The sequence below is a fragment of the Harmonia axyridis genome, chromosome 1 (assembly GCF_914767665.1).
Source record: "Harmonia axyridis chromosome 1, icHarAxyr1.1, whole genome shotgun sequence".
Taxonomy (NCBI): domain Eukaryota; kingdom Metazoa; phylum Arthropoda; class Insecta; order Coleoptera; family Coccinellidae; genus Harmonia; species Harmonia axyridis.
In genome coordinates this window covers 70,277,085-70,304,407 of record NC_059501.1, presented here as the reverse complement: position 1 = coordinate 70,304,407, position 27,323 = coordinate 70,277,085, and the positions used below count along the sequence as shown (strand labels likewise).

Genomic DNA, 27,323 nt, shown 5'->3' with positions numbered 1-27,323 from the left:
GACGCTTCGTGCTATACAATCAATTAAACAATCGCAATTTTGCAAAGAAACGTTCCTTGGCCGTATTATTTTTTCGAAGAGGTCACAATTGTCTACCGAAATTTTATAATTTAACACCATAAGAGTAAGAGCATAAGCGATTGAAGACCTTGAAGATGGAATTAAATTTGCGAATTAGTCATGGAACATTTCATAAAAAGGATATGGTACAGGAACTGCAGCAGTGGCGACCATTTAGCTGATATCGTTTTCCATCGTTAATGGCTTACCTTCCTTTTTACAATGAAATAAACATTCATTTTTTGTCGAGGATTTCTCGAGCCAAGATTGTGTAGGAGCGCCCTCTCTTAAGGGATTACAGTGTTTCGTCCCGAGATCACTGGTGAACTCTTCATTCAAGCAATCCAGCGATATCTGCCTAAGACACCCTCTCACACCATCGTGAAGAGATGACTCTGCTGCAACGCGGCGGCTCCCTTAAAACCGCCGAGGCTGCATCAAAGTGTGGCCGACGCCCATAATGCCACCCCTCGGGCAGAAAAAGGCACTACAATTGATTTCTCTTGAAATATACTTGTTTTTTTATATCAAAATGATCTTGTTGGAAAACCCTTTACAAGGGAGCTTTAGAGTTGTTTTTTTCTCTGATGTTACTCTCTACATATGAGTCAATTATTATTATTCTTATTATTAATTATTAATACCAGTTTATTGATAAAGTGTTCATTTTAGGCAGCAATATCTTCTCTCACGTGGGGACACAATGACAAAAGACTTTTCATAGCGACAGGTTCCCAAATCCATATTGCCTGGGTGTCTAGAAGGATAGCAACGCTGCAGCTGCTCTGCCGTCTCAAAATCCATGACAGCATAATGCATGAATCCCAATTACCTCTTTTACCACTACCTGCCAGGATAAGGAATTTGATAGGAAATTTATTCGCTCAAACAATAAGGGTAAGGTCAGAATCATTCTACTTTTATATAAATGGCGATTAACTTACTGTTGATAGTTTATGCAATTATCAGGTTGGAAGAATCAACCAAACTTGTAGGATGAGAGCTTGAAAAAGAGGGTTGGCCCATTTTGAGCGATACACTGGAATGACTCCTTGGGAAGACTCTGGATCAAAAAATGTTTCAAATGAAGTTGAAAGGCGAATTATTTGCCGTAACATTTCTAAATTATTTGGCATATTAAAATAAACCTTTGCTTTAGCAGCAATGTTTCTAAATTATGACGAAGCAGGTGTACCCCAACAACACGATGGGGTGACCCCTCAAAAGTGAATAAGCCTTCGAGGACTTATTGAGTGGCCACTGCTTTTTCCAGACTTAATCCCCTTAGACTTTTTTTTGGAGTCATTTAAAATCAAAGGTTTATTTTGATTGTACATATAATTTAGAAGAGTTACGGCAAAAAATTCGCGCTGAACTGAAGCAGATCACCCCTGAAGTTCTTGAGCGAAGTGCACATAATGTTTACACTTGTATCGGTCAGTCCTAATTTTTTTTGGGTAGATTGAAGACTCTCTTTCATCAAAGTTAACTCTCACAGTAAATGTGTTACTTTATCTCTTTAATTTGTATGCCATAAGGTGGTCAGTTGAAAACTAAAATTGACTTGTCCGAACATTTTGCCTGAATTTAAATTTTGTTCCTTACTTCATCCACACACTGTATTTAGTTATGCACTGTGTCCGTAAAGTATGGAACAAATTCATTTCTAGCTAAACAGACCATTTCAAGAAATAATCCTGAAACACGTCGATTTTTTATTTTAATTCACCGTATTTTAAAATAATAATCTAATATACAGGGTGAATTACTTTCGAATAATGACGCTACCGTAATTTTTTTAAAATGGAACCCCGATTTTGTCTCAATTTTCCGATTACTCTAGCTGAGCTGATCCCAAAAATGTATCACATGTTGATTCCAATTGGTATAGGGTGGACAAAAATACAATAGTTTTGTGTGTGCTCATAAAGTAACGCGTAACATTCTTTATTAGTTAAATTAACAATATTATCAAAAATACTTATTGTCTAGCGGCAATTGGCTTGAATGTAACACAGTTTGTTACATTTTTAGATTACTATAAATGAGTTGTTTCCAAACATGTTTGGTACTTGTGGTCTAGCAGACAGAATATGAAAGAAATTATTTCTTATCAATTTAAAAAAAACAAAGTCGTCTAGATCAACATGTGGTACATTTTTGGAATCAGATGGGGGTGTTGCATTTAAAAATAATTACGGTGACGTCATTACTCGAAAGTAATTCACCCTGTATATTAGATTATTATTCTAAAATACGGTAAATTAAAATAAAAAATCGACGTGTTTCAGGATTATTTCTTAAAATGGTCTGTTTACCTAAAAATAAATATGTTCCATACTTTACGGACACAGTGTATACAGTAATGTGGTCTCCAAGGTTTCAATGACGGGCGCTCGAAAGATCACGTCAGTGCTTTATTCATAGTTCGATTTCTCTCTGATTTCGAGAGTGTCCCCTCATAGAAATATAAAACCACAAAAGTTTCATAAAAATTGTAAATTATTGCAGTGTTGTGTCCCGGAACCAAGTTCTCTGAGGGAATTTGTGTCGAGACCTCCTATTGGTTCAGTTCGCCTTCATTGCACCATGATTAGGCACGGTGATGATAGCACTTCATCTTCTGGTATGTACTACACTCTCTACCTTGAGTACTTAGGTGGTTTGGTACCGCTGTTGAAGGGAAAAAGGACCAGCAAAATAAGACCGGAGTTCGTTATATTCGATCCCCAAGTGGAAAGTAAGTCCTAGCTTTCATCTTAGTCCATCTTCAAAATTCCATCTAACACATTGAAGAATAACCACCTCCGTTTCTTGCAGTTTCGGAACACGGTCCCCAGTGGTCCTCAGAGACGAAAAGCTCGGGATCGTCGAGCCAATCCACGAGTGGTGGGGGTATGCTTACGGATTCCTCGGAAAGTGAGAAGGAGGAAGGCTGTACAAGCTCGCCAAGAATGCAGAGAAAGAGGAAAAAGAGGAACAAGTCTCAGGGTAGGACAACGCAATCGGAACGTGCTTCCAATTCTAACCCATTGGAGGGAGAAAGTGAGGAATTGTGCTACATTGATACTTTACCCGAGGTTAGTATAAAAAGAATCCACCTAAGAGTTATCACAAATTTATGGAGAACTTATCGTTTGTAACATTATAAAAAATCAGATCTACATAGGCGTAAAACTTCGCTTCTGGCGTTTTTTCCGAAACTCGGGAATTTATTGTGAAATAAATGTGGTTATACATTTATGATTCAAAGTATTGTCCATCTCTGACACTACTTTCTCCCATCTGTCGGGCAGCGTACGAATCTCGCGTTGAAAAAACTAGTCATCTTTTGAAGCGATCCAATCGATCCAATTCTTTACTTCTTCATAAGACCGGAAGTGCTTGTAAGCCAGGCCGTGTACCATTGATCGAAACAAGTGATAGTCCGAGGGAGCAACGTGAGTTTGAAAGAGGTCGACTTGAGTGACTTTTGGTACAGTAAATTTTTTTTTAACAACCTCCAACATGTATTCAATTTATGATTAAATCTACGTTTCGCAACCTTTTTCACCAGAGTTATTGTTGCTATGCTACAGCGATCTTCATTCACAAACAAATTGCTTCCGATTTTTGGCTCTCTGTTTATCTCATCAATGCAATTGCAGTTATTCACCTGTACTAAAATTTAATGTATTTTTTCCTCAGTACGTTCCTCTAGTTGAAGTAACATCGAACATATGGGGCACCAAATTCAAGATACACGGTCTGCCAACCTCTACACCAGCCAACTTGGGTCAAGTGACCTACAAGACTTCCCTGCTGCATCTACAGCCAAGGCAAATGACCTTGATTATAACGGAGCTGACTGACGATTTTCCAGTAGGTCCAGATCCTACTTTCAATCCCAATCTTTTCTCTGAAGACGAGGATGAAGTAGTACAGACTGACAAGAAGAGCAGACTGTCCAGGGTTCCTATAGAACATTGTCCACCCATAGCGCCCATACTTCCTAGAGGGAATTGTGTTGGAAAAAAACCTTCTACTTTCAATAGGTATGATGAAAATTGCTTGATATATGGTTCGGAAGACCATTACAAGATTTTTTGTAAGGCTTTTGTATTTTGCAAACGAAATAGAAAGGAAAGTGGTTCCCAAAGATAAACTAGGGAATTAAAAGAACTATAGGTACCAACTGACAAAGAAACTGCAACACCCAGAGGGAGCTGTTCAAATTTAAAATTTTTTTTGATAAAACAGATACCATAGCAAGGAGTGATTCAATTTGAAGAAAAAAATCGTGAACAATTTTTGTTATTTGAATATTGTAGTCGTTTTTTGCAAGTTTTTTGAATTTTACAACAAACCAGCTGTTCGAGGAGATCCAAAGTCGATATTTAGTTGTTGTTAAAATGCCTAAAGCACGTGTACGCGGTATTTATCGCCAGCTAAGTGAAATTGAAAGAGGTCGAATTATTAGTCTACGGAAAGCGGAGTTGTCATTTCGAGAAATCTCTAACCGTACGAACAGAAATCCAACTACTATTATGAGATGTTGTCAAGCGTGGTTTGATAATGCCCAAAATCTAAAAAGAGTAGCCCATGAACGTCGAAGGGTCACAAATGAAGTTCAAAATCGACGTCTAAGACTTATGGCCATTAGAGACCGATGAGCGATAACTCGATCTTTGGCTGATGAGTGGTAAGGAGAACAAGGCCATCCTGTCACTTTCCGAACGGTTTAACGCCGGATAAGGTCTTTTGGACTGCAGCATTATCGACCCCATCTGGTGTTACCTCTGACGGTTGAACATCGCCGGCAACGATTACAGTATAGTGCAGAGAACGTCAACATTGGAATGTGTAATGGCATCAGATCGTCTTTTCTGATGAATCTCGATTCTCTTTGGGTGCACATGATTTACCCCAGCCCCCACGGGCTCTGAGTACAGGTAGCTTGGGATAGTATCCCTCAAGAAGATATTCACCATCTTACTGCATCAATCGCGGGAGACAAACATATTTATAACAAATTTATTAAAAAAAAATTGTAAACCCTTCGTGTTTTTCTCCAAATATTAATCATTTACTCCTTGCTATACCATCTATGTTTTACCAACAAAAAAAAAATTAAAATTCAAACAGCTCCTACTGGGTGTTGCAGTTTCTTTGTCAGTTAGTATATCATGCCTATTGTTCACTGGTTCCGTTAATTTATAATAAATAATAATAATAAATCTTTCAAAACATACAATATTTATTGAACAAGTCAACAGAGTAAATGATCATAAACTTAATAAAAAAGTAAAAGTGGTCTGAAACTATAATATATGTAACATTTAATGATGTTATGTAAATATAAAAGGTTTCGCAATTCTTTCCAACGATTCCAAAGATTCATTATTGATAATAAGAAACCAAAATAACATCATCTATCATGAGAGAATAATCAACACAATATTTCAGTTGGATAATTCATTGGTTTCCAAAAGTTAAACTTATGTTTTTGATTCATTACACGCCTGAATGAACAAGCGGCCGAAAGCTCCTGACGCCAAATCAAAGCCTTTCTCGAATTTTCTTCAATGATTTTGATACTCAATGAGAGAGGAAGAAATGACAAACCATAGTCTAAAATTGGCATCTAATCGACACTACATCATCTAACCAGAAAAATGAATTAATTTATCTTGTTTCAGTTCCTTCTTAACCCCAGAATCGCAGAAGAAAAACGGTCCAGTTTTAGCTAAACAAGAATCCTACGAGGATGAGGCCGCTTATCCAGACGTTCCAGAAGTTGTTAGTTATTGTGATATAATCCGTCCACAAACATCAAACAGCACAAATAATAATATTTATCTCAATTTACGTCCTTCGAACGCCCAGAGCACTAGTTTTGTGGGTCAGGTAAGATTTCAATATTTTCTATTTCATCTATACTTTACGTTACATTCATTATACACTGTCCTCAACGTCAAAGAGGTCAGCCATACACATATCTATTTCGGTAAGTGAAATTTTTTCCAGAAAACGCCAAGCTAGGACAATTTCATTTTCATTTAAAATTCGTTTGTCTACTATGATTTTCATATATTTGCTTTTTGGGACAGATAGGTCTTCTTGTCTGTCTTTCTTATTGGAATTTTTATTATTCTTCTTTATTTATTTGTTGACATGCCACTGGAGCTGATTATTTTATTCTGAACACATTTAACTAAATACCACCAATGGATTTTTGGGTAATTAGTGAAAAAAATGACACTTTGCGTCTTGAAAACGACAAATGCTTGAAAAAATATTTTATTTTTACATGAAAAACTGATTTTAAACGTTTAACGGTTTAACTCTGGGTTACGCTGAACTCACGAAGTGAGGAACAACACACAAACCATTCCATATTTCTACCTTTATTCCTAATACATACTTGTTTTTTCAGTTCAACAAAAATAGTAGTGGAAATGCAACCAATCAGAGACACGCAATTTCTCCCCTTTATTGCGAAGGATATGTACCACCTTTACAATCTCCCAAAAACGCTGTGGCTCCAAGTGACATAATCTTCGATCGACCTCCAGCTCAAACTCTTCTATCCTACTCTTGCGATTATTCCAACACCACCAATGTCCAACAGATAAAGTCAAACATGTTGAACGAAGTCCCAAGGAACGGTTTATCTTTTCAATCCGCTACAGATCATAGAATGAAAATCACGAGGAACACAGATCAGACACAGGTGAAACCCGAGAAGAACGTTCAACCAGCGAAAAACGATGGTCGTAGAGCTAGAGCTGTGCCAAATGTTCACCTCAAATTCATAGACGAAGAAAATCCAACAGAGGCCATTGCCGGTCCATCCCATGCTAGAACACCCAATCTACCCTTGCCAGAAGCCATGGTGCGGAGCTGTAGCATGGGCTATCTGGATATGGTAGATGTCCAACTTGTGCCAAGCGAAGTAGCCCTGCTCATGTTGCGCAAAGATGCGCCTCGGAGGTTGATACTAGTCAATAAGAAGCCAAAACAAAAGCGACAGAGTCGACAAACCAGTAGGCACTTCCAGGAAAGCTCCAAAACGATAAGCAACAAAACGCCAAACTTAAGGAATTGTGGAAAATCCAAAAGTCTAGATTCCAGTGATATCTTCCTTTCTGAAAAAGCCAACCCTATAAAATCTGTCCAAAACCAAATAGAAGAAGTGATACCAGAGGTTGTTAATGTCAAGAAGACTGCAGAATGTAAATCTACGAGTTCCTCATCTACAGACAATGAGAACAATAAGAAGGAATGTTCAAGGTTGGGATTCTTCGGTTCAAGGTCGCCCCTCATGAGGCGGAAAAAAGACAAAGATGGAAATAAAGATGACAAAAAATCAAGAGGGAAATGTAAAAGAGGAAATTCGGTAATCAAGGAACAGAATGATGTCAACTCTAAACAAAATTTGCCATTACACACACAAGCCTTAACGAATTTAGAAAAATTAATAACTAGATTAAGAGAAGATGATGGTAGAAATTCCGCACCTTCGTCTCCTAGGTTACCTAGGAGCTCTCCCGCTTCTCCTGCCCCCTCAAAAAAAGGCAAATATACTAAAGATAAATAAAAAACTAGCGCATAATTTTCAATGTATTTTCAGGCAAACGACCCCAAAGTGCATCCCCCATTAGGAAAAATTTACTATCTTCCCCACTTTTAGGAAGAAAAAATAGGAAAAACAAATTGCAGGAAAGCTCTGATGACGATGTAACAGCTTCTGGAGATGAAATTTTCAATGGAACGAACTATAGAGACCTGGAGACCTTCCAGAAGGCGCAATTAAGACAAAAGGTTAAAAAAAAATGATATAGAATATGTTATTTGATAGCATAAAAATGAGAGAATCACTGACGTGAAATCAGAAGCTTTTGATGTTCGTTCAGTCGGCACCAATTCGGCCTTTGGAGACCAAATAACTGTATATAGGTATATACATATGTGGCCTCCAAAGGCCACAAGCACTGAGTACACATCAGTACTATCCTTATATTTTTTCGATATTATTCTTAATTTTTTGCATAATAAAAACTGTGGAATCAATATTTGAAACGAACCATTTCGTATATGACACTCAATTGTTTACAAATCCCAGTGACGTCACTGATGACATATTGGGTTGAAATACTTTTTAGCGGCCTCTTTAAATTTTCAAAATCCAATTTTTGATCAATTTTAACACGAATCAAAAATAACCACTTTTCATACGCTCAATAAACATCACTGAATAATTTGGGGATTTGAAAAGTTTGTGAAATATCCTATTTCATCTAGTGAAAGGAAGTGAAAGCACGGAATCCATTTCCTCTAGTTTTCTCGTATTTAAATTTAACATTTTCACAGTTGAAAAGGGGAAAGATAGAACCTAATGGTAGTAGCTTCAATAATCCTCCCATACCTCAAAGGAGGGAATTTGTGATGCACAACAAAGCACCAATGTGGAATGAGAATAGCCAAGTATATCAACTAGATTTTGGAGGGCGGGTAACCCAAGAATCGGCAAAAAATTTCCAAATCGAATTCAGAGGAAAACAGGTAATAATTTTGAGTGAACCTCAGCATATACTAGTAATAGACTTGCACTGGACTTTTTTTTAGGTAATGCAGTTTGGAAGAATCGACGGAAATGCATACACTCTTGATTTTCAATATCCCTTCTCAGCTTTACAAGCATTTTCTGTAGCATTAGCTAATGTTACGCAAAGATTGAAATAGTAGGTACTGGAAGAAATCTACTGATGAGTGTAAAATTATTAGGTGAAGAGATATCAAACGTGAAATCAATGTTTTTGATAAAATATTTTTATAGGTAATATCTTTTGAAGAATATTATATATCGCAAAACAATCTGATATTCTGTCTTAATTTTCGATTGGTATTTTTACATTTTGTTGAACATTAGCAGATTGACGAATTTTATAGCTTGAATTTGAATGATTATATGACAATTTGATTCAGAAATTGAATAGCTCAAATAAAGGCCAAGCTTTGACAGTAATATCAATTTACTGATTTTTTCGATTCAAAATAATCTACTCAAACGGAAATTTGAACTGAAGCATAGATCAATCAACAATAACATATAAAAATATTGTTGGATTTTCCCGTTTCTTCAATGCCTCGAAATGTATGTATTATTTCCACAGTAATCAATAATTCAATCTAATGCAATTGAAAGTTTGCATAGAAGAAATTTTTATAATTTGTTTCATTAATTATTTGAAAATAAGACAAAATATACTCCTCTAGAATATCATCAATTTGTAATTGAAATGGCTAAAATATTTATTTTTAAGGGTCGCTTCCATTATACGATCTTATATTTTCATAACAGCACATAATTTGATGTTGATTTAAAGCTTTCACATTTTTCCAGTGAATAATTGTGTTTCTCATAATAGTGACAGAGCTATAGAAATAAAACCGGATTTTATTCTTTTGATGAATTTATTGTAACAAAACATCAGAAAATGAAATATTCTCAATTAGTGAATTTTATTATTTGTATCCCTCCACATTGAAAATATATTTTGATATATATTTTAATGCTTCATTGTTACTTGTTGTATGTAATTCTTTTCATTGAAGATTTATGTTTTTAAATTCTACTATATGTATCTGTTAATTTGTGTAATATTAAATATTTATTGTTCGTGATTAATTTGTATCAGACTTACTGTGCAAAGTAAATATGCCTTTTTTTAAAACATTTGTTTTTCTCTCATTTCAACGAATACTACAAAAACAATATCCAACAATGCTTTTTCAAAGATGAGCTCATTTTAATACACTCACAAGATGTGGTATACTGATATACACCTTAAAAATGATCCTAGCATAGCAATGATTTCATATTGAAAGATTGGAAATTTTTATTGGAAATCATCTATATAGAATAAGTTATAAATCTAAATTATGAAGGATTGAAACATAAATATTCTATGAGACTGTCACTTAGTTACTGAATTTTCAAGTAATAGTATAACTTTAATTCTAAAAATTATAATGAAAAATTCAATTTTACATACATAATTAGAACTAGTAAAGGTCATCATTATCAACTATCATCACTATTATAATTATCTGGATCAAAGTCTTCATCATCATCATCATCCAAATCAAGGTCTTCTAAATCTTGGAATAATGATTCATCCACTTTCACAGATTCTCCTACAAAATATGAATGTTTAATTTAATATTAAATGAAAAAACAAGCAGATAAAGACTGAATTAATCCAAATTTGAAATTCTATCCCTCAAAAATAACAGTTTTTGAAAATTCAATAGAAAATAAATTATTGTTATCACTCACCATCTGCTAAGAATTTCAGATCAGATTCATTCATAGTATTATCACGCATAAAGAGCTCTCTTCCAGTTAGCTTTTTGGCTTCTTTTTCAATTATTTCTCTTTTCTTTGTTATTCCCGTTTGATCTTCAAAAGATATTTTCCATTTCATAAAAGTCTCAACAGTTACTTTGGTTCCTTCGAAACGTTTCTGAAAATATTGGAATATTGTTGCTCCAAATTGACTAACATTTACAGAAGAAAAAAGTGGGTACACAGGGTTAGGTGATGATCATTTACATACCAATTAATAAACCAGATCTGGAATATTTTTATACTTACTCTTTCTGCTTCTTCCTCTTCTCTCACTTTTTTAGCAATTATTTCTTCTCTCTCTTTCTTGACATTTTCCCATTTCAAACTAAGCCACTCCTGAGCTGTAGATACCAATGTGAAAATCATCACCATTCCTAAATTGTCTTGAACCTAAGAAACGATTTATTGAAAATGAATCCAAGAAAAAACTTTTCTGTATTACTTGACTCTGGAGATATTCTTCCAAATCTTTTTCGTTGTTTTCTAGGAAGTTGAGTGGATTTTCTATTTCAATAATTGGTCCTTCATCAGGATACTTTACTGTATATGTAAATGTTAAATCACAAGCCATTCCATTTTCTGTGTCTTCTTGAAAGTCTTCAGATTTTATAGGAATAGTAAATTTATATTTTGGTTCAGTTTCTAGAACTAATAAAATCACATTTATAATTGATTGTGATAATCACAAAACACAATTCTTACTTTGTATATCCCCATAGTATATTGACTCTAGGGCTTCTATTTCATTTTTTTGTTCTTCTAGATAATCCATGCTTTCAATGTGTCCCTAAAATATGAACTCTACTGCCTAAAACAATGATTGAAATATTTAAATGTAAAATAGAGGTTAGATAGTAATATGTAAATAATCGGTTAAGTTAACTAAGGACTACGGAAACTGATTTTTGACAGCGTAGTTATTTTATCCTATCACGTTTATTCCACAGTTCAGTTCTTGGAATATAGATGGATGTTCTAAGGTTCAGTTCTTTGGTTCCACATTTGAAGTTTCTGTCATGTGAATTGAGTCTCTCTCTGTCATATTTTCACAACCTCAAAATTAAAGAAATATTTGATAAATAAATAATAGCTATCATAATTTTAACTACTTCATATTATCCAATAAAAATTTATAGAAATGGGTGGCAAGAGTAGGCAAGCTCAAAGGACTAAAAACAATGCTAAAGTAAGTAAAAAACATAAAATTGAAGTATTAGTATTTAATGAAAAATTTGTTTTGTTCCAGCCATCTAATAGTGGTCGCAGTGCAGAGTATTTAAGCAATAATATGCCCCATTTTTCGGGGTTTACTGGAAGAAAAGAAACTGGTTTCATATTTCCTCTAATGGCAACAGAAGATATAGAACTAAGTATTGATGCAAATTTCCAGGTGGTGTTGAAGAAAATGAACAAAAAAGATAATACCACAAAAATCAAGGTGATATTCAGATTGCCAAAAGTGTAAAAGATGAAGATAATCCCCTTAATTTTCAGGCATTACAAGAATTTGCTGATCTCGTGAAAAATTCTGATGCTGAGGTTATTAAAACTATACTACCTTATTGGCCTAGGTTATATAATAGCTTGGCTACAGATTCTGAGAACAAAGTCAGAGAAGCAACCCATGTTGCACATAATGAAGTTGTACAGAAGGTGAAGAGAAATCTGGCTCCTCATCTAAAATCTATAATTGCTTCTTGGTTTACTTCACAATATGATACATATCCTCCAGCAGCGACTGCTGCAACAATGTCTTTCAAGGTAATTAATAGTGATATGTTATCTATTCATATTTTGTTTCCAATAAAAAATGTTACAGAATGCATTTCCTGAGAAAAAAATAGAAGAGGTCATAGTTTTTTGTAACAAAGAAATATTGGATTATATTCATGATAACTTATTTATCCACACTACCCAAACTGTTAGCAACCCGAAGCACAATACTCCAGAAGAATTACAAGATAAATATGAAAGGGTTCTAATATCTAGTTTACTTGGATATTCTCTTTATTTGAAGAAAATTCCAAAAGATAAAATAGAAGAAATGGCAGACATAAACAGAAAAATCATAAATAATAATAAGTTCTGGAAATACTCTAAGCACAATCTCATTATTGTCCGGGCAGCTTGGTTTAAAGTTTTAATCGCTTTATTTGAAAAGGCACCCTTTTTATTAGAAAAAGACGAAGGACATGTAGTTTCTTATATCCTTGGTAGTATAGATGAAAATGATCCAGTTGTATTACCGTTAGTATGGCAGAATGTTCTACTTACTATTTCTTCAATAAAGGTAATTTTCATCATTTATTTAGATTGTTAATGATTATCATTAAATTTTTTATAAAGGAATGGTGGACTAAAGTTAATATTGACAAATTGATGTTACCAAAATTATGGAAGGTACTCAAAAATGGAGGACAAGGTAATGCTGCAGTTATATTCCCAAATCTTTTACCTCTATTGTCAAACATGATGAGTATTATTGATGTGGACACATTCTACACAAATTTCTTCACTAATCTTTGTTTAGGGTAAGTAATAAATTGTATATATCTCAAAAAAAATTATTCCAATTTAAAAATAAAAAATAATTAAAATTTTTTTTTAGTTTGAAGCAAAAAACAGTGATAGCAAGTAAGTCAGAATCAACAGCAATATCAATCTCTTTATTAGAATGTATACGATATGTCATCATGAAAAATGAAGAGAACACCACTTTATGTGAAAAAGTTATCAAATCTTTTTTAATACCTACAATCCACTGGTGTTTGACAGAAACCCAATGCTGTTATAAGACAATTTTCAATCAAACAGCTTCTTTGGCTCAATATTGGAGCAGGAATAATCTAAATGGGAATTCAAATTATATCAGGTGAAATAAAACAAATATAATTCTGTTCTTTATCGAAATATAGTTTGGTAAAAAATCAAACTATCACTTCTTTCTATATTTATGTTTATTATTTATTTTCAGATATCTCACATACTTTTTTGATAATATCAACTCTCTCTTCGATGGAATTCTTTTGGATTTAGACTACTCAAATTCTGAAAGAATATTATGTGTATCTGAGAAACAAGTGGAATTTTTCAAAATAATGAAGCACACTCCTAAAATTAAGAAAGGGTTAAAAGTTAAATTCGATAGTAACAAGGAAACAGTTGAAGGAAACCACATTAGTTGTTCACTCGAGCAACTTAATGAGTTTTATATAAATACTTTAACAGGCGTTGTTTTGAGAACATGCGAAACTTATGTTAAAATTATAGATGATAAAAAATTGAAGGAATTGCTTGATCATCTGGCTGTATTAATTCAAGAATTTGATTCCATAAGTTTCTTTGATCACATGAGTAAAAAGATGGCTAAAGATCAAGAGAGTGATATTCTCATAATTTATGAGAATTTGTTGAGAAATTGGTTGGAATGTGAGAATTTATGGTGCAAATCCCTCATTCACATTATTTTCTTAACATTCAAACATTTAGATGATGGTAAAAAAGGAATTGTTTTGGATAGTTTGAATATGGTAAATGTTTGTTCGTGAGTATAAACCTTCGAATGATGTTTTCTTTCTGAAATTTCAGATTACAAATGAGGGGTGCCTTGGATGGTGTTTGGAAGAAGCCTTATCACATCAATACAATAAAGATACTTTAATACGAAAATGGCTAATCGGCGATAAAGTCTCAAATTTCTTGGTTGATATTGTGGAAAAGGAAATAAATGATTGTTGTCCTCCCGATTTCAGTGTGCTCTTCAAGTTAGCAATAACTGAAAATGATGATGAAGGTAATTTATTTCATCGATGTTATCATTTCAACTTACCTAAATATTTTTGTTCCACTTTTGTAGTATTGTATTACTGTTTCAGAACTTTATGTGAGCAAAGAAGCAATATCCAAGGTTTTAGATAAATTGATACATGCTCTTCTACATCCAAATGATCATCTTACTACTATAGATACATGTGCAAGTCTTGCTTCATATCTGTCTGCTATAGTATATACCAAAAATTATCTTCTCACATTCACTGATGAACTTCTATTGTCACTGATGAAACTTTTTTGCCATACGGGTATCGATATCGAGTATTTGTCCAGCGATACAATTTGGGAAGTACAAACAGCATGGCAGGATGCTTTAACTGTATTGTCAAGTAGTCTTCCCAGAACTGATTTAGAAATGACAGTTGATAAAGTTGTTTCTTTCATTCAAGAATCATTTGTTAGTGATAACTTAGAAGATGAAAAACTTGAAAAACTCATTGACGTTTTGATCAATTTTTGTCGAGCCATTTATAAAGCTACTCCTCTTGAAATGAGTAATATTTTAAGTAAATTATTCGACCATGACTTCATACTTGATAATAGAAATTTGGTAACAGAACTTTGTAAGTCAGCTGAATATTTAAATGGAAAATTAGCAAGTTGCTACAATGAAATAAAAATTGAAAGTGATATTAATGTTGAGTCTCGAGAACTATTACACTTTTTTACATGGATGTATGTAAGAGTTAGTGTTCTCACTGCAAATGTAGAAGATACAACGGCTGATGATGAGGAGGAAGAAGAAGATGATAATCAAGTTGCAGAAATCTGGTCCATTTTAGATTCAAGAATGTGCTGGATTTCTCAAACACTTTATGACTTAGAGTTGGCAAGATGCTTTCTTGAGAATTACAAAACAGTGAGTTAATTTTTTTTATTATTATTATTATTATTGTATAAAGAGTACAGTAGGATGACAGAAGTTTCTAGAATACAATTTTAAAATTAGATGGCCCTATATTCAAATGATTATCGAAACAAAGGTCAAATTTCGCAAATTTTAATATGACAGAAGGTTGAATTTTTTTATATTGAAGAAGTATATGTATTGTAGATGTATGTAATTTTTCAAATTTTAGTTCACAACAGTTCTGAAAGAAGTTGCTTCTGTATCTTTTTCTAAATCATGATTTTTCCTAGATGGCGCCGATAAATATTGAAATCGTATTTTTCTTAACTCCTTATATGTATATCATGCCTTTTCCAGGTCGATTTTCTTTGAAATATGCATGACTTTGGGCTCATTTTGATGATTGAGTAAGGCCTGAAATTCAACTCAACTTTTTCGATTATTCCCCCTTGAAATGTCAAAATGTCCACCAAAACAATAATTTTTCTAACATGACATTTCGAAATTAGGAAGTTCAATGTTTATACATAACTGTTAAAAGTAATGCTTTTTGTAATTTGAGGTCAAATTTGTTGCTTGTATAATAAGAAAGATTTATTTCTCAAAAACTTCAAATAGGATTTTTAAAGTGAAAAAAGTAAAAGGTTTAGTATTTAGGCCTAAAACAAGAGTCAAAACAGCATAGTGTAATAATATAGTAAAAGGAAAGGATTCCTTATACTATGGTAATGGTACCATACATCTGTAAGAAATAAGCCAAGAAATAGGCATGAAAATAAGCATTAAATTTTAATAGGAGGTTTAAATTATGCAAATATCTATTATATGTAGTCCTTATACAATGCTATTACTGTGAAATAAGAAATTGAGTTACATTTACTGAAAATAAAATGAATCACCATTTCAGGTACAATCTTCTGAAATAATACAGCAATACACAGAAAAGGCCTATTCGAGTTGTTCAGTTTTGATGAAACGTTTTGTAGATGATGATAAAAACGCTTTGAATTTCTTAATACAATCTATGGTATTTTCTGAATCTTGGATGTGGATTAGAACATTCTATACTCTTCAAACAGACCTATTAAATGAAGATCCAATAGATGCGTATGCCAATTTAGTTAAAAATGCTAGTATTGAGAATAACCTTGCAGTGATTCAAGCCACTCAAGTGTTTTCAAAACATTTAGATTATGATTATGTAACTCACATATTTGACAATGTTGGAAGAATAATTGTACTCAGGTGTTTAGCTGAATGTCAAGAAATTGATGTGCAGATAGCGGAAGTTATGTCTACAATAGAAACGTTTAAAAATGATATTTTAAAAATAAATTTGCAAAGGTAAGGAAAATTTGAAATTCAAGTAGTCACATAGTGTATTTTTCTCTCTTTCAGTATCGTAATGAGTTCATTACAGTACTAAAAACTGTGCTGTAATGAACTCATTACAGCATCGTTTTCAGTTATATTTTTCGTTTTGTGGTTGTCTTGATTGATTTCCGAATTCCAATCCTATCAAATTTCAACATACTTCAATTGTCAATATAATACAATTTGGATATAATGAAATAATTTCCAAATTCATCCACAATTTCTTTAGATTCTGGTGGTGTTGATTCGATTTCTTCAGACATGATTCACGAATTTAATTCATAATTATAAATTATTTCAAAATTTGAAACATATGAGTCAAACTCAATTTCCGTAATCTGTCAATTTTCGTAACAGTCACACCAAGTGCCAAGGTACTATATCTGAATTTTCCATTGAATTTTGACAATATTTCACAAAATTTGACTGAAATAGAGAAAATATCCTCCACTACTCGTTGCAGAAGGCATTTCTAACACTCATGCGTTCGAATTTCGCATTCGTGTTGGACTAGGAGCCCATTCTGCAACGTGTTTTAGATTATACTATTAACTATGTAGAAAAAAAATTCTCATTAAAATACGTTTATTTAATTTTCAAGTTCGAATTTGGATTGGCAATCATATCAAATAATTTTGGAAATAGTCAGACTTTTCAATGAATTGATCAGAACTCAGTTCAACTCTTTGTCAAGAGGGCGATTAGACTTAATTATAATCAGTGCAACAGAATGGCTTCAAGGATTGACACAGACACACAAAACGGAAAAGGTGAGTCTAAAATCTTGCATACTCATAAAGGTGATGTCAAAATTTCTTGATTTTAGGGAAAAGCAATGTTTATCGCAGTTACGAAATTATATCAGTCCATCAATGATAAAATAAATGAAATGAGACAACCAGATAGAAAAGTGGCTTTGGTCAAGGAGTGGGACGATCTATTTGTAGAAGGTGCTCAAAACAATTTGGCCAAAATATGGCTCAATCTAGCAGGTAGGAATTCTCTCTTGGCAATATAGCCAGTGAAATTTGAAGTCTCACAATGAACGGAAATAATTTCTTCAACTTGTTATTTTGTTATTGTGGCAGTCGTTTTAGAACACTTACATGAAGTAGTATAACAGTGGTGGGACTAGGTCGGTGTTATTTATTATCAGCTGTTGAAACCGAATGAAAACATTAGTGGGGAAGACTTCCATTGATGCGATTGAGCCGAGCACTGCGCAAAAAGAGGTCACAATATGAGCAGAAGCACGATAAAAATCTTCTACAGCATAGCAATACAACGCTCTGCCTCTTGTCGCTAAACCCTATCATATAAAACCTATCAGGTAACGCTCAAAAGGGGAGTGTTTCAACTTTTATAACGACTTGCAATGTTCAAATATCAATTCACAACTTATTTTCCAAACTACAATATTATTTTCAACTTTAATATAAAATTTTGAGCTCCAAAATGGGACACAAGAAAATGTAGTCGTCTCATACAGTCACTTTTCATGCCAAAATATCAATTTGAAGAAATTATTCCTTCTGGGTGTAAAACTTATATTGTCACTGAATGCACCACCTCAAAAAATGGTATTTTTCTTTCAGAATATTTCAGGGTGCTTAAGCATTCTCTTCCTATCAAAGAGCTACCTGTTATGTATAGATTTGCATCAATGACCGAGTGTTTTGATCATCAACTTATTTTCAAGCAAACAGAGGATAAACCCATGTGGTTTAAACTTCTCAAAGAGTCATGCACATTGTTTTCAAGTGCATCTACTACATTACAACTGGCTGGCTACAAAACTTTGTTGAGTTTGGTACCAGTTTTGGTAAATATAGATTCTGAAGCGGTTGATTCAAATACTCCGAATAAGGATGGACTGTTATTCGAAATGTTTAAACGTGTTTGTTTGTTGATGCAAGATATCGTCAGTACAATGCTATCTGATTTAAAGTAAGTAGATTTTGGAAAATTTTTTTCTTTTGAATTAGGAAGAAATTCACCTTAATTCATCTTTGGAATAATGTTGCATTAATTAGAACTGCATTTAGAAAATTAAGAATTGTCGCTAAGTTGAAGAACCGAAATGATATTTTTGGATATGTATTAATTCTGATATTTTCAAAATGAATACAAATATTGGTCAAATAATCTTCAAATAAGCAATTTGATGGTATCAAAAATTTTATTTACATTCTTATAGGTTAAACTGTTGAGAACACTATGAATAAATTTTTCAAAAAAAAAATATCTTAAGTAGTAAATATGCAATAAAAAACTCTAAAAACCCGAGTTATTCACCTACTATCTAATGGGAAATGAACTGGATTATGATAATTTGCTTCTAATTTCGACATTTCCAAAAACCCAAAGTATCAGTTTTTTCTTGATATTGAGATTTGAAAAAAATTCCTGTTCAAAAAATGTTTTCATATATGTAATACATTATTAGTTGGCTTCAGTGTATTTTCCATAAGGCAACTTTAAGTTCGGATTAATGAATTTGACAATAGTATTTCTAATTGAAATCCTTCCTGGAGAAAAGAGAAAGACTTATTCATTATTTTGCAGATTAGGGGAAGACAGTTGTCATGTGCAGCCTTTCACGGATTCTTACAACTATACTCTTGCCTATTTGCTAATATGGGATATAATGCTGTGTCTTTGCGAAGAAGCTTCAATAGAATTGAAATTCCAATATGCTGACTGGTTAAGGTATGCAATGTATAGCTATTTATTTATTTTATAATTCTGAACTTCTGTATTGTAGGCAAGAAGATATATTGAAAAGTCTGTTGGATAATTTATTCAGATTGATGCCAATTGAAGTTTTACATCATGCTGAGTCCAAGAAATTATACCATCCTGAATGGTTCTCTTCCAGGGTTGAATTTGTTGCAGAAAGTAAGATTAATGAGATTGCTTATTGAATGAAAAAATATGGAAGGAGGGAATTGTTTCTTTTGATATAGGGACTTTAATGAAGGAGCAAATTTTCTATTAATTTGGAGACTGAACCCAATTTATTTTAATTCAAATAGTTACATACAGTATTTATTCATGAGTTATAATGTTTTTAGAAGTGTGCACGAGTGCCGAGTTGGAGCATATGGTTTGCTGGATTTATTATTCAACTCTATTACAACTACCAGCTTTGGTTAGACAATGGTGGTCTAGGGTAGAAATCAGAATAGCTCAGATTGTAGAAAGGATAACATCTGCCTATGTTTCACCAATACTAATCAACCGCGAAATGGAAGACATAACTCAACACGAGAAAAAATTCAAGAATATGACGGTAATTTGTTTATTTCTATAATTCTTTTGCGTATTTAGCGTATTTTTCTTCCACAGATTAAAGTTCTACCAACTGTCAGAGAAGTCATTGCTGTTTATACAGTGGATGAATCTCAGATGGAATTAATCATAACACTGCCAACCAATTACCCTCTAGCTGGTCCTGATGTTCATTGCAATAGACAAATCAGTGGTACTTCATTCAAACAGTGGGTTATGCAATTCAGAAAATGTGTTCTGTATCAGGTGAGTCAATCCTAAGCCGATAATGTGAAACTTATTCATTAATTGTGTCAATATTACAACCAAAAATACACAATACAAGGAAAGAAATTATGATAACCATAAGTGTACAAATTTACTTTTTTATTGTACAGAGATGGTTCGCCGTAACTTTGAATAGAATCAAAAATGTTCAATTAACATAAGCACTAGGTTTTCAAATTTTATTTGTCGTTTGTTAATAACCCTTATTGCTTTTGAAATATGCAGGATAGGCTCAATTGCAATGTTAATCAGAATTGTTGTAAGAATCTATTGGATGACCCTTTTTTTAAGTTCATACTCCTTTTAAATCCAAAAAAATGTTTCTTACACCACTGAATAATTCAATGTATCAGGAAAGACTTTCTGCATTGAAAATTGTATCTATTAAAGCAAATATAGCACCCCTACTGAAATAGGATGCTGTTATTAATGAGCTTAGTAAGGCTTAAAGCAGGAACTCTTTCATTAACTTAAAAGTTTTCAACTGGTTACATTTTGATTAATTAAAATTACAATTTAGAGTCGTTTTTATTACAATGTTTTCTTGCATCACCAGATGGCCAAAATGTATCTTGCCCACATCAAATTAGGGACTAGTTCTGCCACTGTAAGTGAAGCTCAGAGAAATAAGTTTTTAAAAAGATTTATTTCAACAAAACTACAATATTGAGTACTATCTAGTATGAAACCAAGAAGAAGACTGACTATTAATTATTAATTTGAAACATCATATAGTTTGGAATTTAACTAGTTCCCATCACACAAGGAATTGAAGAACAATCTTTTTTGAATGTTGACAATTAAATTGAGTCTGCTTGACTGTCTTCGGTGGTTATTTGATTGGGTATTGAATCTTGATAATGTGGTTGATGTAAATCTTTCCCCCTTCAAGTCAAAACGTTCTTGTCTTGTGAAGCCGTCGCTAGTATAGGGCACATTGCTGTGATCCCTGTTGGTTCTGCACAGTTGTCCATGTTGTTTTTCGAAGTCTTCCCTCTTCGTAGGGAAATGAGTTTTTACTGGTCTTGTTTCGAGGTGGATAGGTTCGGTATGAATTCTTTTTTGTGAATGATCATTACCTCTATAATTTGATTCGGTGATTGGTGCTGAGGTGTTATTTGATGATGCAGAACAAAGTGTTGTTAGAAAAAGTAACGTTGAGGTTTTGAGTTTTGAGAACGAGATGATTTTCCATAGGCAGATTCAGTTTGAGAACGCATAAATTTCATCAAACTAACTTGAGCCTTGCAGTGATCCAACCTCCTACATTCAAACAATGCTTGTTCTAAAGAACTCACGTTTAGACTCATTAAATGCCTGCAATAAGGTTCTAGGACACCAGCTTTAAATGTAGATAGAGCTTGATTATTGTAATTATTTTCTTTGTAAATTCGAATATCTCTATTTATTTCTCTAACATTTACATGCTCTAACAGTGTTTGTAATTTACTTTTTATTTTTTCATGATATTGTTCATAACTTTCGTTAAAATTTTGAAAACAAGTAGTTAAATCATGTAACAAAAGTTCTTCAGATCTTGGATCACCAAACTTGTGAGCCAACATTTCTCTTATTTCGGTCCATTGAGTACAACGTGAATTTATCAATATGTCTCTAGCTTCACCAGTTAATTTAGATTTTAGAGTATCTAAGAGTAGTTTCTTGAAAATACTGTTCTCTTCCTTTTTCAATAGATCCAAAAAGGTTTCGACTTGATTTAAAAAATAAGGAAGATTTTTGGAACCACCAGAATATTCCGGCACTATGTCTCTAGCCATACTGATTTCTAATTGAGTTATTTCCATTTCTTGATTGATTTGATGTGGATTATGTTGGGATCTATGTCTTTCAATCAACATGTATGTATATTATAGGAAAAAAATTGGAGGCGCTTACAGTAAAACTACTAGTTCCATCACCTACAGGTGCAGATTTCCTGAATTAATCTCTGGTGCTTGAAGATCTGCTCCGACAGCAAAAATTGATGTAAGCCCACTGGAGATTCCTCGGGAAATTTTCTTCATTCAGTGAATAAACTCTTGAAAGAGGAACGTTTCACTATTCTTTTCGCAGCGCTAATTAAATTGCTCAAAGAAATAAAGAGTTTTTCGGCACAACTACCATATTGAGTGTACTCTCTAGTATGAAACTGAAACCAAGAACAAAACTGAGATCAAGTTACTATGTTACTATTTTATTTTAAGGAATGCTCGTGTAATTATTAATTTGGAATATTATGTGGTTTGGAATTTAACTAGTTCTCATTATACAAAAATCTTATTTAAATGTTGACTGTCCTGTTGGAAAACTTCGGTGATTATCTAAATGGGTATTGATTCTTGATAATGTGGCATAAATTATATTGAATACCTTTTCTGATACAGTGCAAGGTCCAAATATTTATAATTTACAATCCGGTTTACACTCAAAATTTCGATTATCAGATTCGTTTGGGTGACCTACTATTCAATGACTCAGCGCCTAATTTTATAACATTTGTGATGAAATTAGCATTATATTCGAAGAAGAATATTGAAAGATTCATTACTTCGGAACTAATTGAGCTACATCTTTGCGGTGAAAAATTTTTTGTTCAGTATTCTATGAGCCCATCTGTTTCAGCGATAGGACGAGTTCGGAAAGTCAGCGCTATTGAATGCGCTGAAAGAAATGCGCTTGACAGCGCTTTTAATGTCTGTGAATTAATATAAGATATTGTCTGCAATATACTACAGCAAAGAGAAGCACTTATAATTTAGTGGTTATAAATTTTTAAAATTCATATTTCCATTGCGGAACGATTCAACATTTAACGATTCTTGATGCTGGATATTAATAGATTCTTTTTTACTTTTTCAACTGTCGAGATATTTAGCATTGAAAGGGTAAATAAACAATAGTGTGTAATTTTCAGTGTTTTTTGAGTGCTCGTTTTATAAACCGATCGCTCTATAATTTCGTTACATTCAGCCCTATTCTGAAACTTCAACTCGAATAGAGATGGTATGGATCGAATAGAAATGCATCGGAATCGAATTCTGGTTTCGAATTGGTTTTTTGTAATTCCTAACTGTAGAATTCCTATGGATAACAACTACGAATTACATTTAGCGATAGATGAAGAATTCGATTCAGAATTCCAAATTTGGACGAGATAGAAATGAAATATTTCGATATCTCAGATTACGATCCGTTTCGTTCATTTCTATTCGATTTACAGAATGGGGCCCAATGTCTATAATTTTATAACTTTGAGCAGGTAATGGCCTTAAACGATAAGGTTCAACTTAACTGATGCCATCTATCCGTCCCTTGCACTATAACTTTCGAATGAAAGGAACTAGAAATTTGCAGCTGGGTCGGTTCATTCATGGGCAAAATACGATTAGGGGTTCCGTAAATATGGCCGTTCGAAATGTTGTTTTTTTTGTTCATTCAAAACTACATATTCGATCAAAATGAAAATTTGCATTTGGATGTAGAATTACAATTTGAAACCTCGTGCAAAATTTCATGTTGATCGTATAACATATTTCATAGAAAATGAAAAATATCGAAAAAATATCACCCAATAACACCGACGGAATCGATATTTCGGATATTTATTTGAAAAGCAATTTCAAACTACATAAAAAAGAACTATAGAAAATTCAAGAAGAATATAGGAAAAGAAATACCTAATATTTCCGTGATTACTAATTCGATTTTGTTTGTATATGTATAACATCACCGTTTCAAGCATAGTGAAAAATTTTGTATGCTGAGATAGCGTTATCGTAACAATAACAAATTCAAAAGTTTTAGGGCGCTTTATCATTCATTCGCTTGGAGATCACATTTATTTATATACATTTATACCTATACACAGTTATATGGTCTTCAAGGATACAATTTGCGAATGAATGAGCTAGCCTCCAAAAGCCCCTGACATCACCTCAGTGCTTTCCTCATTTTTTTTAAGGTGTTATCAATTATTACTGATGTACAATAAACGAATTTCAGAACGGTAGAATATGGGATGGTCTATCATTGTGGAATAATAACTTGGATAAGAAATTTGATGGTGTCGAAGAATGTTACATTTGCTTTGCTGTTTTGCATCCTGGTACTTACCAGTTACCCAAACTATCATGTCAAACTTGTAAGAAGAAATTCCATTCTGCTTGCTTGGTAAGTCTCTCATTCTATTTGTTTTATTGTTTACTTTATTTTCAACTGTCAAGTAAAAAGTAATTTCGGCTTTAAAAATGTATAACATTCTATATTGAAAAATTCTATTTATATTGAATCTTGTAGCCTAAATCTAATAAAAAATTTTATATCTTCTACTATTTTATAATATTAATATGTATTTTTCTTATTTTCAGTACAAATGGTTTAGTACAAGTAACAAGAGTTCGTGTCCTATTTGCCGTAATTTGTTTTAGTAATGGAATTTGAATGTTAAAGAAACCCAATAAATTAATAGAAGACAAAACTTTATTTGTGAATGATGTATATAATCGGTTGTAATATTAATCATTCTTGTTGAAGTATTCTTATTATCAATCATTTACAATGTATATTTTCTCAAAAACTGTATATTTTCTAATAAAAATTTATATTTTATTCTCATTATAGAATCATTGCCTCTTTTCATATTTTTGAAGAGTTTTCAGAACTTCATTGACATCGTCTGGAGATCCTAAGTATATTGGGGACCTTTCATGAATTTTTTGTGGCTGAATATCAAGGATTGGTATTTGACCATTTGAAGCTACACCGCCTGCTTGTGTCATAATAAAAGCCATTGGTATGCATTCATAAAGAAGACGTAGCTAAAAATAACAATAATTGATAGTTTACACTGTTGTTTACAAAGTTGTTTCTCTAGAAGTGAATCCTGATATATTTTATTTGCGAGCATATAAATCAAAACATATGTTCATCATTAACAACTTACTTTTCCATTTGGGGCAGATTCGGTGGGAGGATACATAAAAATGCCTCCATACTTGATGGTTCTATGAACATCAGCAACCATTGAACCAACATATCTAGCACTATAAGGCTTTCCTTTTGCAGGATCTTTCTTATTGTTAATGTATTCTTTGATAGCTTCACCCCAAGAATGAGTATTACCTTCATTAATTGAGTATATGTTACCTTTCTGGGGAATTTTCATATCTTTATCGGTGAGTATAAATTCTCCAATTGTTGGGTCTAGCATGAATCCGTTAACTCCTGATCCAATAGAAATGACCATCATGGTGGCACTTCCGTAAAGTGCGTAACCTGATCAGAACAAAATAATAATAATATATGGTAATCTTAAATAGTTCATTATTATTATTATATATTCAAAGGTCTTCTATGATATATTACTTTATTAAGAAAGCAGAATTTGGGTTTTCCTTATAATTAATAGGAATTTGATAAATTACCTGCAGCTACAACCTCATTTCCTGGTTTTAAACCATCAGCAAGGGTGGGTACTGAATTATCAGATTTCTTCCAGATGGCGAATATGGATCCTATTGAAACCAAACAGTCGATATTTGAAGATCCATCAAGAGGGTCGAATGCTACAATATACTTTCCTCTTTTTTCTGTTTCAATCTAAAAAAAATGTCTCTTATGTTACTGCTCAAATTTTAAATACATAGGCGTACAAATTTGCTTCCACCGCCATGCTGGTATTCGACGTCAAAATCGCCGTTCTTGAAGCGTTGAAACTACTCTCGACACGTTCTTTCACTAATAGCGTCCTCACCATAGGTATTTGAGAGCATTCGATGAGCCTCAGCCGCAGATTTCTTCATATTGAAGCAGAAAATTAAAACCTCCCGCAAATGACGAGAATTTGGCTCGTAAGCTGACATGTTAATCGAGAATAACTTTATGATGCAGACACAAATCGACTAATATTTCGATGACGTTATGTTTACAAATACCTAAGCTTATTGTATGACATCTACGATCTATTTATTTCGACTACCACTTACCGCTACAGCCATCTATTGCAAAACTGCGGAAGCAAAGTTGTACTCCTAATAGTTTGAGAAAAAATATTAAGATTCAAATCATTACTTATAGATTCTTTTCACTCCAGGTTTTATTTACTTCATTCCCTCAGAGAATGTGAAGAATTTATAATTTGAAGTGAAATAACTCATGGTGTCATATGGTGGAATATTTTATTCTTACTTCAATAACAGTTTCGTTTTCTTCAGAAATTAGCAGTGCTACTGTATAAGAAGATTTTAGCATATTTATGAACAATTCATTTGCTAGGACGTCCAGCTTCTTAACTTCCTCACCCTGGACATTGGTGGATCCAACCGTTCCAAAGCTAAATAAAAAAATTATTTTCAACTTATCAATACAAAATTGTTGATTTTGTATATCGCGTTTTGAGTAATGAGATGTAAAGAACTAAAGAGAAAATTATTTTTTAATTAGGTGGTTGTATTTTAATATGTATTTTTCAATGGAGTAATTTTGTGCGATGATTTCAGATATTTATTATTGAAAAAAATAGTTCAGAAGCGCCACCAATATTTATCGAAATAATTGCAAAGCCCAAGTCAACGTCCCGCCACTGGCAACATGCACATTGACTTGAAATTGACATTTTGAAAAGAAAACAATACCAAAAATTGGATGAATCGGTTAATTATCAGCGTGATTAACATTACTTAACTTACAGTTGTGTAATTCCAGCCTTTCGAACAGCTGAACTTATAACTTTAACAGCAGTTTGCACAGAATTCAAAAGCTGCGTCAATTCTCCAGTAGCGCCAGGTGCTTTTTTCTGTTCTGCTAAGACGAATCTTGTTAAAGTTATACAATTAGAATCCATTTTTTGAACGATTGCAGAAGCGTATGGATTCCACGTTTGATGAACGAGCTCGACTCAAAAGTTTGAGTTGTTTACCTACTACAGTGGGCTCGGCAATCTAAACGAATCAAATTATGTTGCTTTCACCACATGACCTTTGAATGATAAGCTATAAGTAATTATTATCTACCGGGTGTGCACTCGATTTCGACATGATATGACATTTCTTGAATACTCTCATTTGATTGAGCTTCATATATAGCATAATATGAACTATTCATTCACAGATGATTAGATTTTAATTACGCTTATTTAGGTTAAAACAAAAAATAATTGGATTGACTATAAGGTTTGTTCCGATATAAACCAGATTATATTTTCAACTGCACCAGAATACAAATTTTGGTTTTCAGTCCTATAATTCAACGGAATACCTA

At 33.0% G+C, this 27,323-nt stretch overlaps 5 protein-coding genes across 5 annotated transcripts in view; 2 read left to right on the top strand and 3 right to left on the bottom strand.

Annotated features, from left to right (window-relative positions):
* LOC123670755 (tubby-related protein 4) overlaps positions 1 to 9,741 on the top strand; it is a 46,506-nt gene extending 36,765 nt beyond the window's left edge. Inside the window, exons 6-14 of the mRNA XM_045604300.1 lie at positions 733 to 957; positions 2,572 to 2,800; positions 2,881 to 3,140; positions 3,748 to 4,094; positions 5,739 to 5,946; positions 6,476 to 7,616; positions 7,673 to 7,863; positions 8,413 to 8,604; positions 8,668 to 9,741. Coding sequence (XP_045460256.1) covers positions 733 to 957; positions 2,572 to 2,800; positions 2,881 to 3,140; positions 3,748 to 4,094; positions 5,739 to 5,946; positions 6,476 to 7,616; positions 7,673 to 7,863; positions 8,413 to 8,604; positions 8,668 to 8,784 — 2,910 coding nt within the window. The 3' untranslated portion in view covers positions 8,785 to 9,741. The remainder of the gene's footprint in view (positions 1 to 732; positions 958 to 2,571; positions 2,801 to 2,880; positions 3,141 to 3,747; positions 4,095 to 5,738; positions 5,947 to 6,475; positions 7,617 to 7,672; positions 7,864 to 8,412; positions 8,605 to 8,667) is intronic.
* A 282-nt stretch (positions 9,742 to 10,023) lies between these two features.
* On the bottom strand, positions 10,024 to 11,348 carry LOC123670759 (RWD domain-containing protein 1). Its single transcript, XM_045604306.1, has 5 exons — positions 11,156 to 11,348; positions 10,896 to 11,101; positions 10,700 to 10,843; positions 10,382 to 10,568; positions 10,024 to 10,239 (listed from the first exon to the last, which is right to left on the bottom strand). The coding sequence occupies exons 1-5, from the start codon at positions 11,223 to 11,225 to the stop codon at positions 10,127 to 10,129; spliced, it is 720 nt and encodes a 239-aa protein (XP_045460262.1). The 5' UTR covers positions 11,226 to 11,348; the 3' UTR covers positions 10,024 to 10,126.
* Positions 11,349 to 11,455: 107 nt separating this feature from the next.
* Positions 11,456 to 24,674, top strand: LOC123670753 (E3 ubiquitin-protein ligase listerin). Its single transcript, XM_045604299.1, has 19 exons — positions 11,456 to 11,639; positions 11,700 to 11,891; positions 11,948 to 12,214; positions 12,273 to 12,743; positions 12,800 to 12,984; positions 13,062 to 13,325; positions 13,428 to 13,983; positions 14,042 to 14,246; positions 14,329 to 15,143; positions 16,042 to 16,478; positions 17,110 to 17,278; positions 17,335 to 17,500; positions 18,104 to 18,455; positions 19,074 to 19,217; positions 19,273 to 19,406; positions 19,583 to 19,800; positions 19,857 to 20,045; positions 24,069 to 24,236; positions 24,434 to 24,674. Exons 1-19 carry the CDS (start codon positions 11,592 to 11,594, stop codon positions 24,491 to 24,493), a joined length of 5,040 nt encoding a protein of 1,679 aa, XP_045460255.1. The 5' UTR covers positions 11,456 to 11,591; the 3' UTR covers positions 24,494 to 24,674.
* On the bottom strand, positions 20,694 to 22,662 carry LOC123670760. The gene is made up of 2 exons (XM_045604307.1): positions 22,437 to 22,662; positions 20,694 to 22,215 (listed from the first exon to the last, which is right to left on the bottom strand). Exon 2 carries the CDS (start codon positions 21,923 to 21,925, stop codon positions 21,209 to 21,211), a length of 717 nt encoding a protein of 238 aa, XP_045460263.1. The 5' UTR covers positions 21,926 to 22,215; positions 22,437 to 22,662; the 3' UTR covers positions 20,694 to 21,208.
* Positions 24,528 to 27,128, bottom strand: LOC123670758 (fructose-1,6-bisphosphatase 1). The gene is made up of 5 exons (XM_045604305.1): positions 26,753 to 27,128; positions 26,253 to 26,397; positions 25,490 to 25,664; positions 25,009 to 25,340; positions 24,528 to 24,883 (listed from the first exon to the last, which is right to left on the bottom strand). Exons 1-5 carry the CDS (start codon positions 26,905 to 26,907, stop codon positions 24,689 to 24,691), a joined length of 1,002 nt encoding a protein of 333 aa, XP_045460261.1. The 5' UTR covers positions 26,908 to 27,128; the 3' UTR covers positions 24,528 to 24,688.
* Positions 27,129 to 27,323: the final 195 nt, after the last annotated feature.

What these genes read in the sequence shown, in the direction of transcription:
- LOC123670759 (XM_045604306.1), bottom strand. Translation starts at nt 11,225, where the DNA reads ATGGATTATCTAGAAGAACAAAAAAATGAAATAGAAGCCCTAGAGTCA. An exon ending in AAGAATATCTCCAGAGTCAA is followed by an intron (nt 10,844 to 10,895) that starts GTAATACAGAAA and finishes ATCGTTTCTTAG; the next exon opens with GTTCAAGACAATTTAGGAAT. An exon ending in AAGAGGAAGAAGCAGAAAGA is followed by an intron (nt 10,569 to 10,699) that starts GTAAGTATAAAA and finishes CAATATTTTCAG; the next exon opens with AAACGTTTCGAAGGAACCAA.
- LOC123670753 (XM_045604299.1), top strand. Translation starts at nt 11,592, where the DNA reads ATGGGTGGCAAGAGTAGGCAAGCTCAAAGGACTAAAAACAATGCTAAA. An exon ending in TTACTATTTCTTCAATAAAG is followed by an intron (nt 12,744 to 12,799) that starts GTAATTTTCATC and finishes TTTTTTATAAAG; the next exon opens with GAATGGTGGACTAAAGTTAA. An exon ending in TTCACTAATCTTTGTTTAGG is followed by an intron (nt 12,985 to 13,061) that starts GTAAGTAATAAA and finishes ATTTTTTTTTAG; the next exon opens with TTTGAAGCAAAAAACAGTGA.
- LOC123670760 (XM_045604307.1), bottom strand. Translation starts at nt 21,925, where the DNA reads ATGTTGATTGAAAGACATAGATCCCAACATAATCCACATCAAATCAAT.
- LOC123670758 (XM_045604305.1), bottom strand. Translation starts at nt 26,907, where the DNA reads ATGGATTCTAATTGTATAACTTTAACAAGATTCGTCTTAGCAGAACAG. An exon ending in AAAACGAAACTGTTATTGAA is followed by an intron (nt 25,665 to 26,252) that starts GTAAGAATAAAA and finishes CATTTTTTTTAG; the next exon opens with ATTGAAACAGAAAAAAGAGG. An exon ending in AATCTGCCCCAAATGGAAAA is followed by an intron (nt 24,884 to 25,008) that starts GTAAGTTGTTAA and finishes TGTTATTTTTAG; the next exon opens with CTACGTCTTCTTTATGAATG.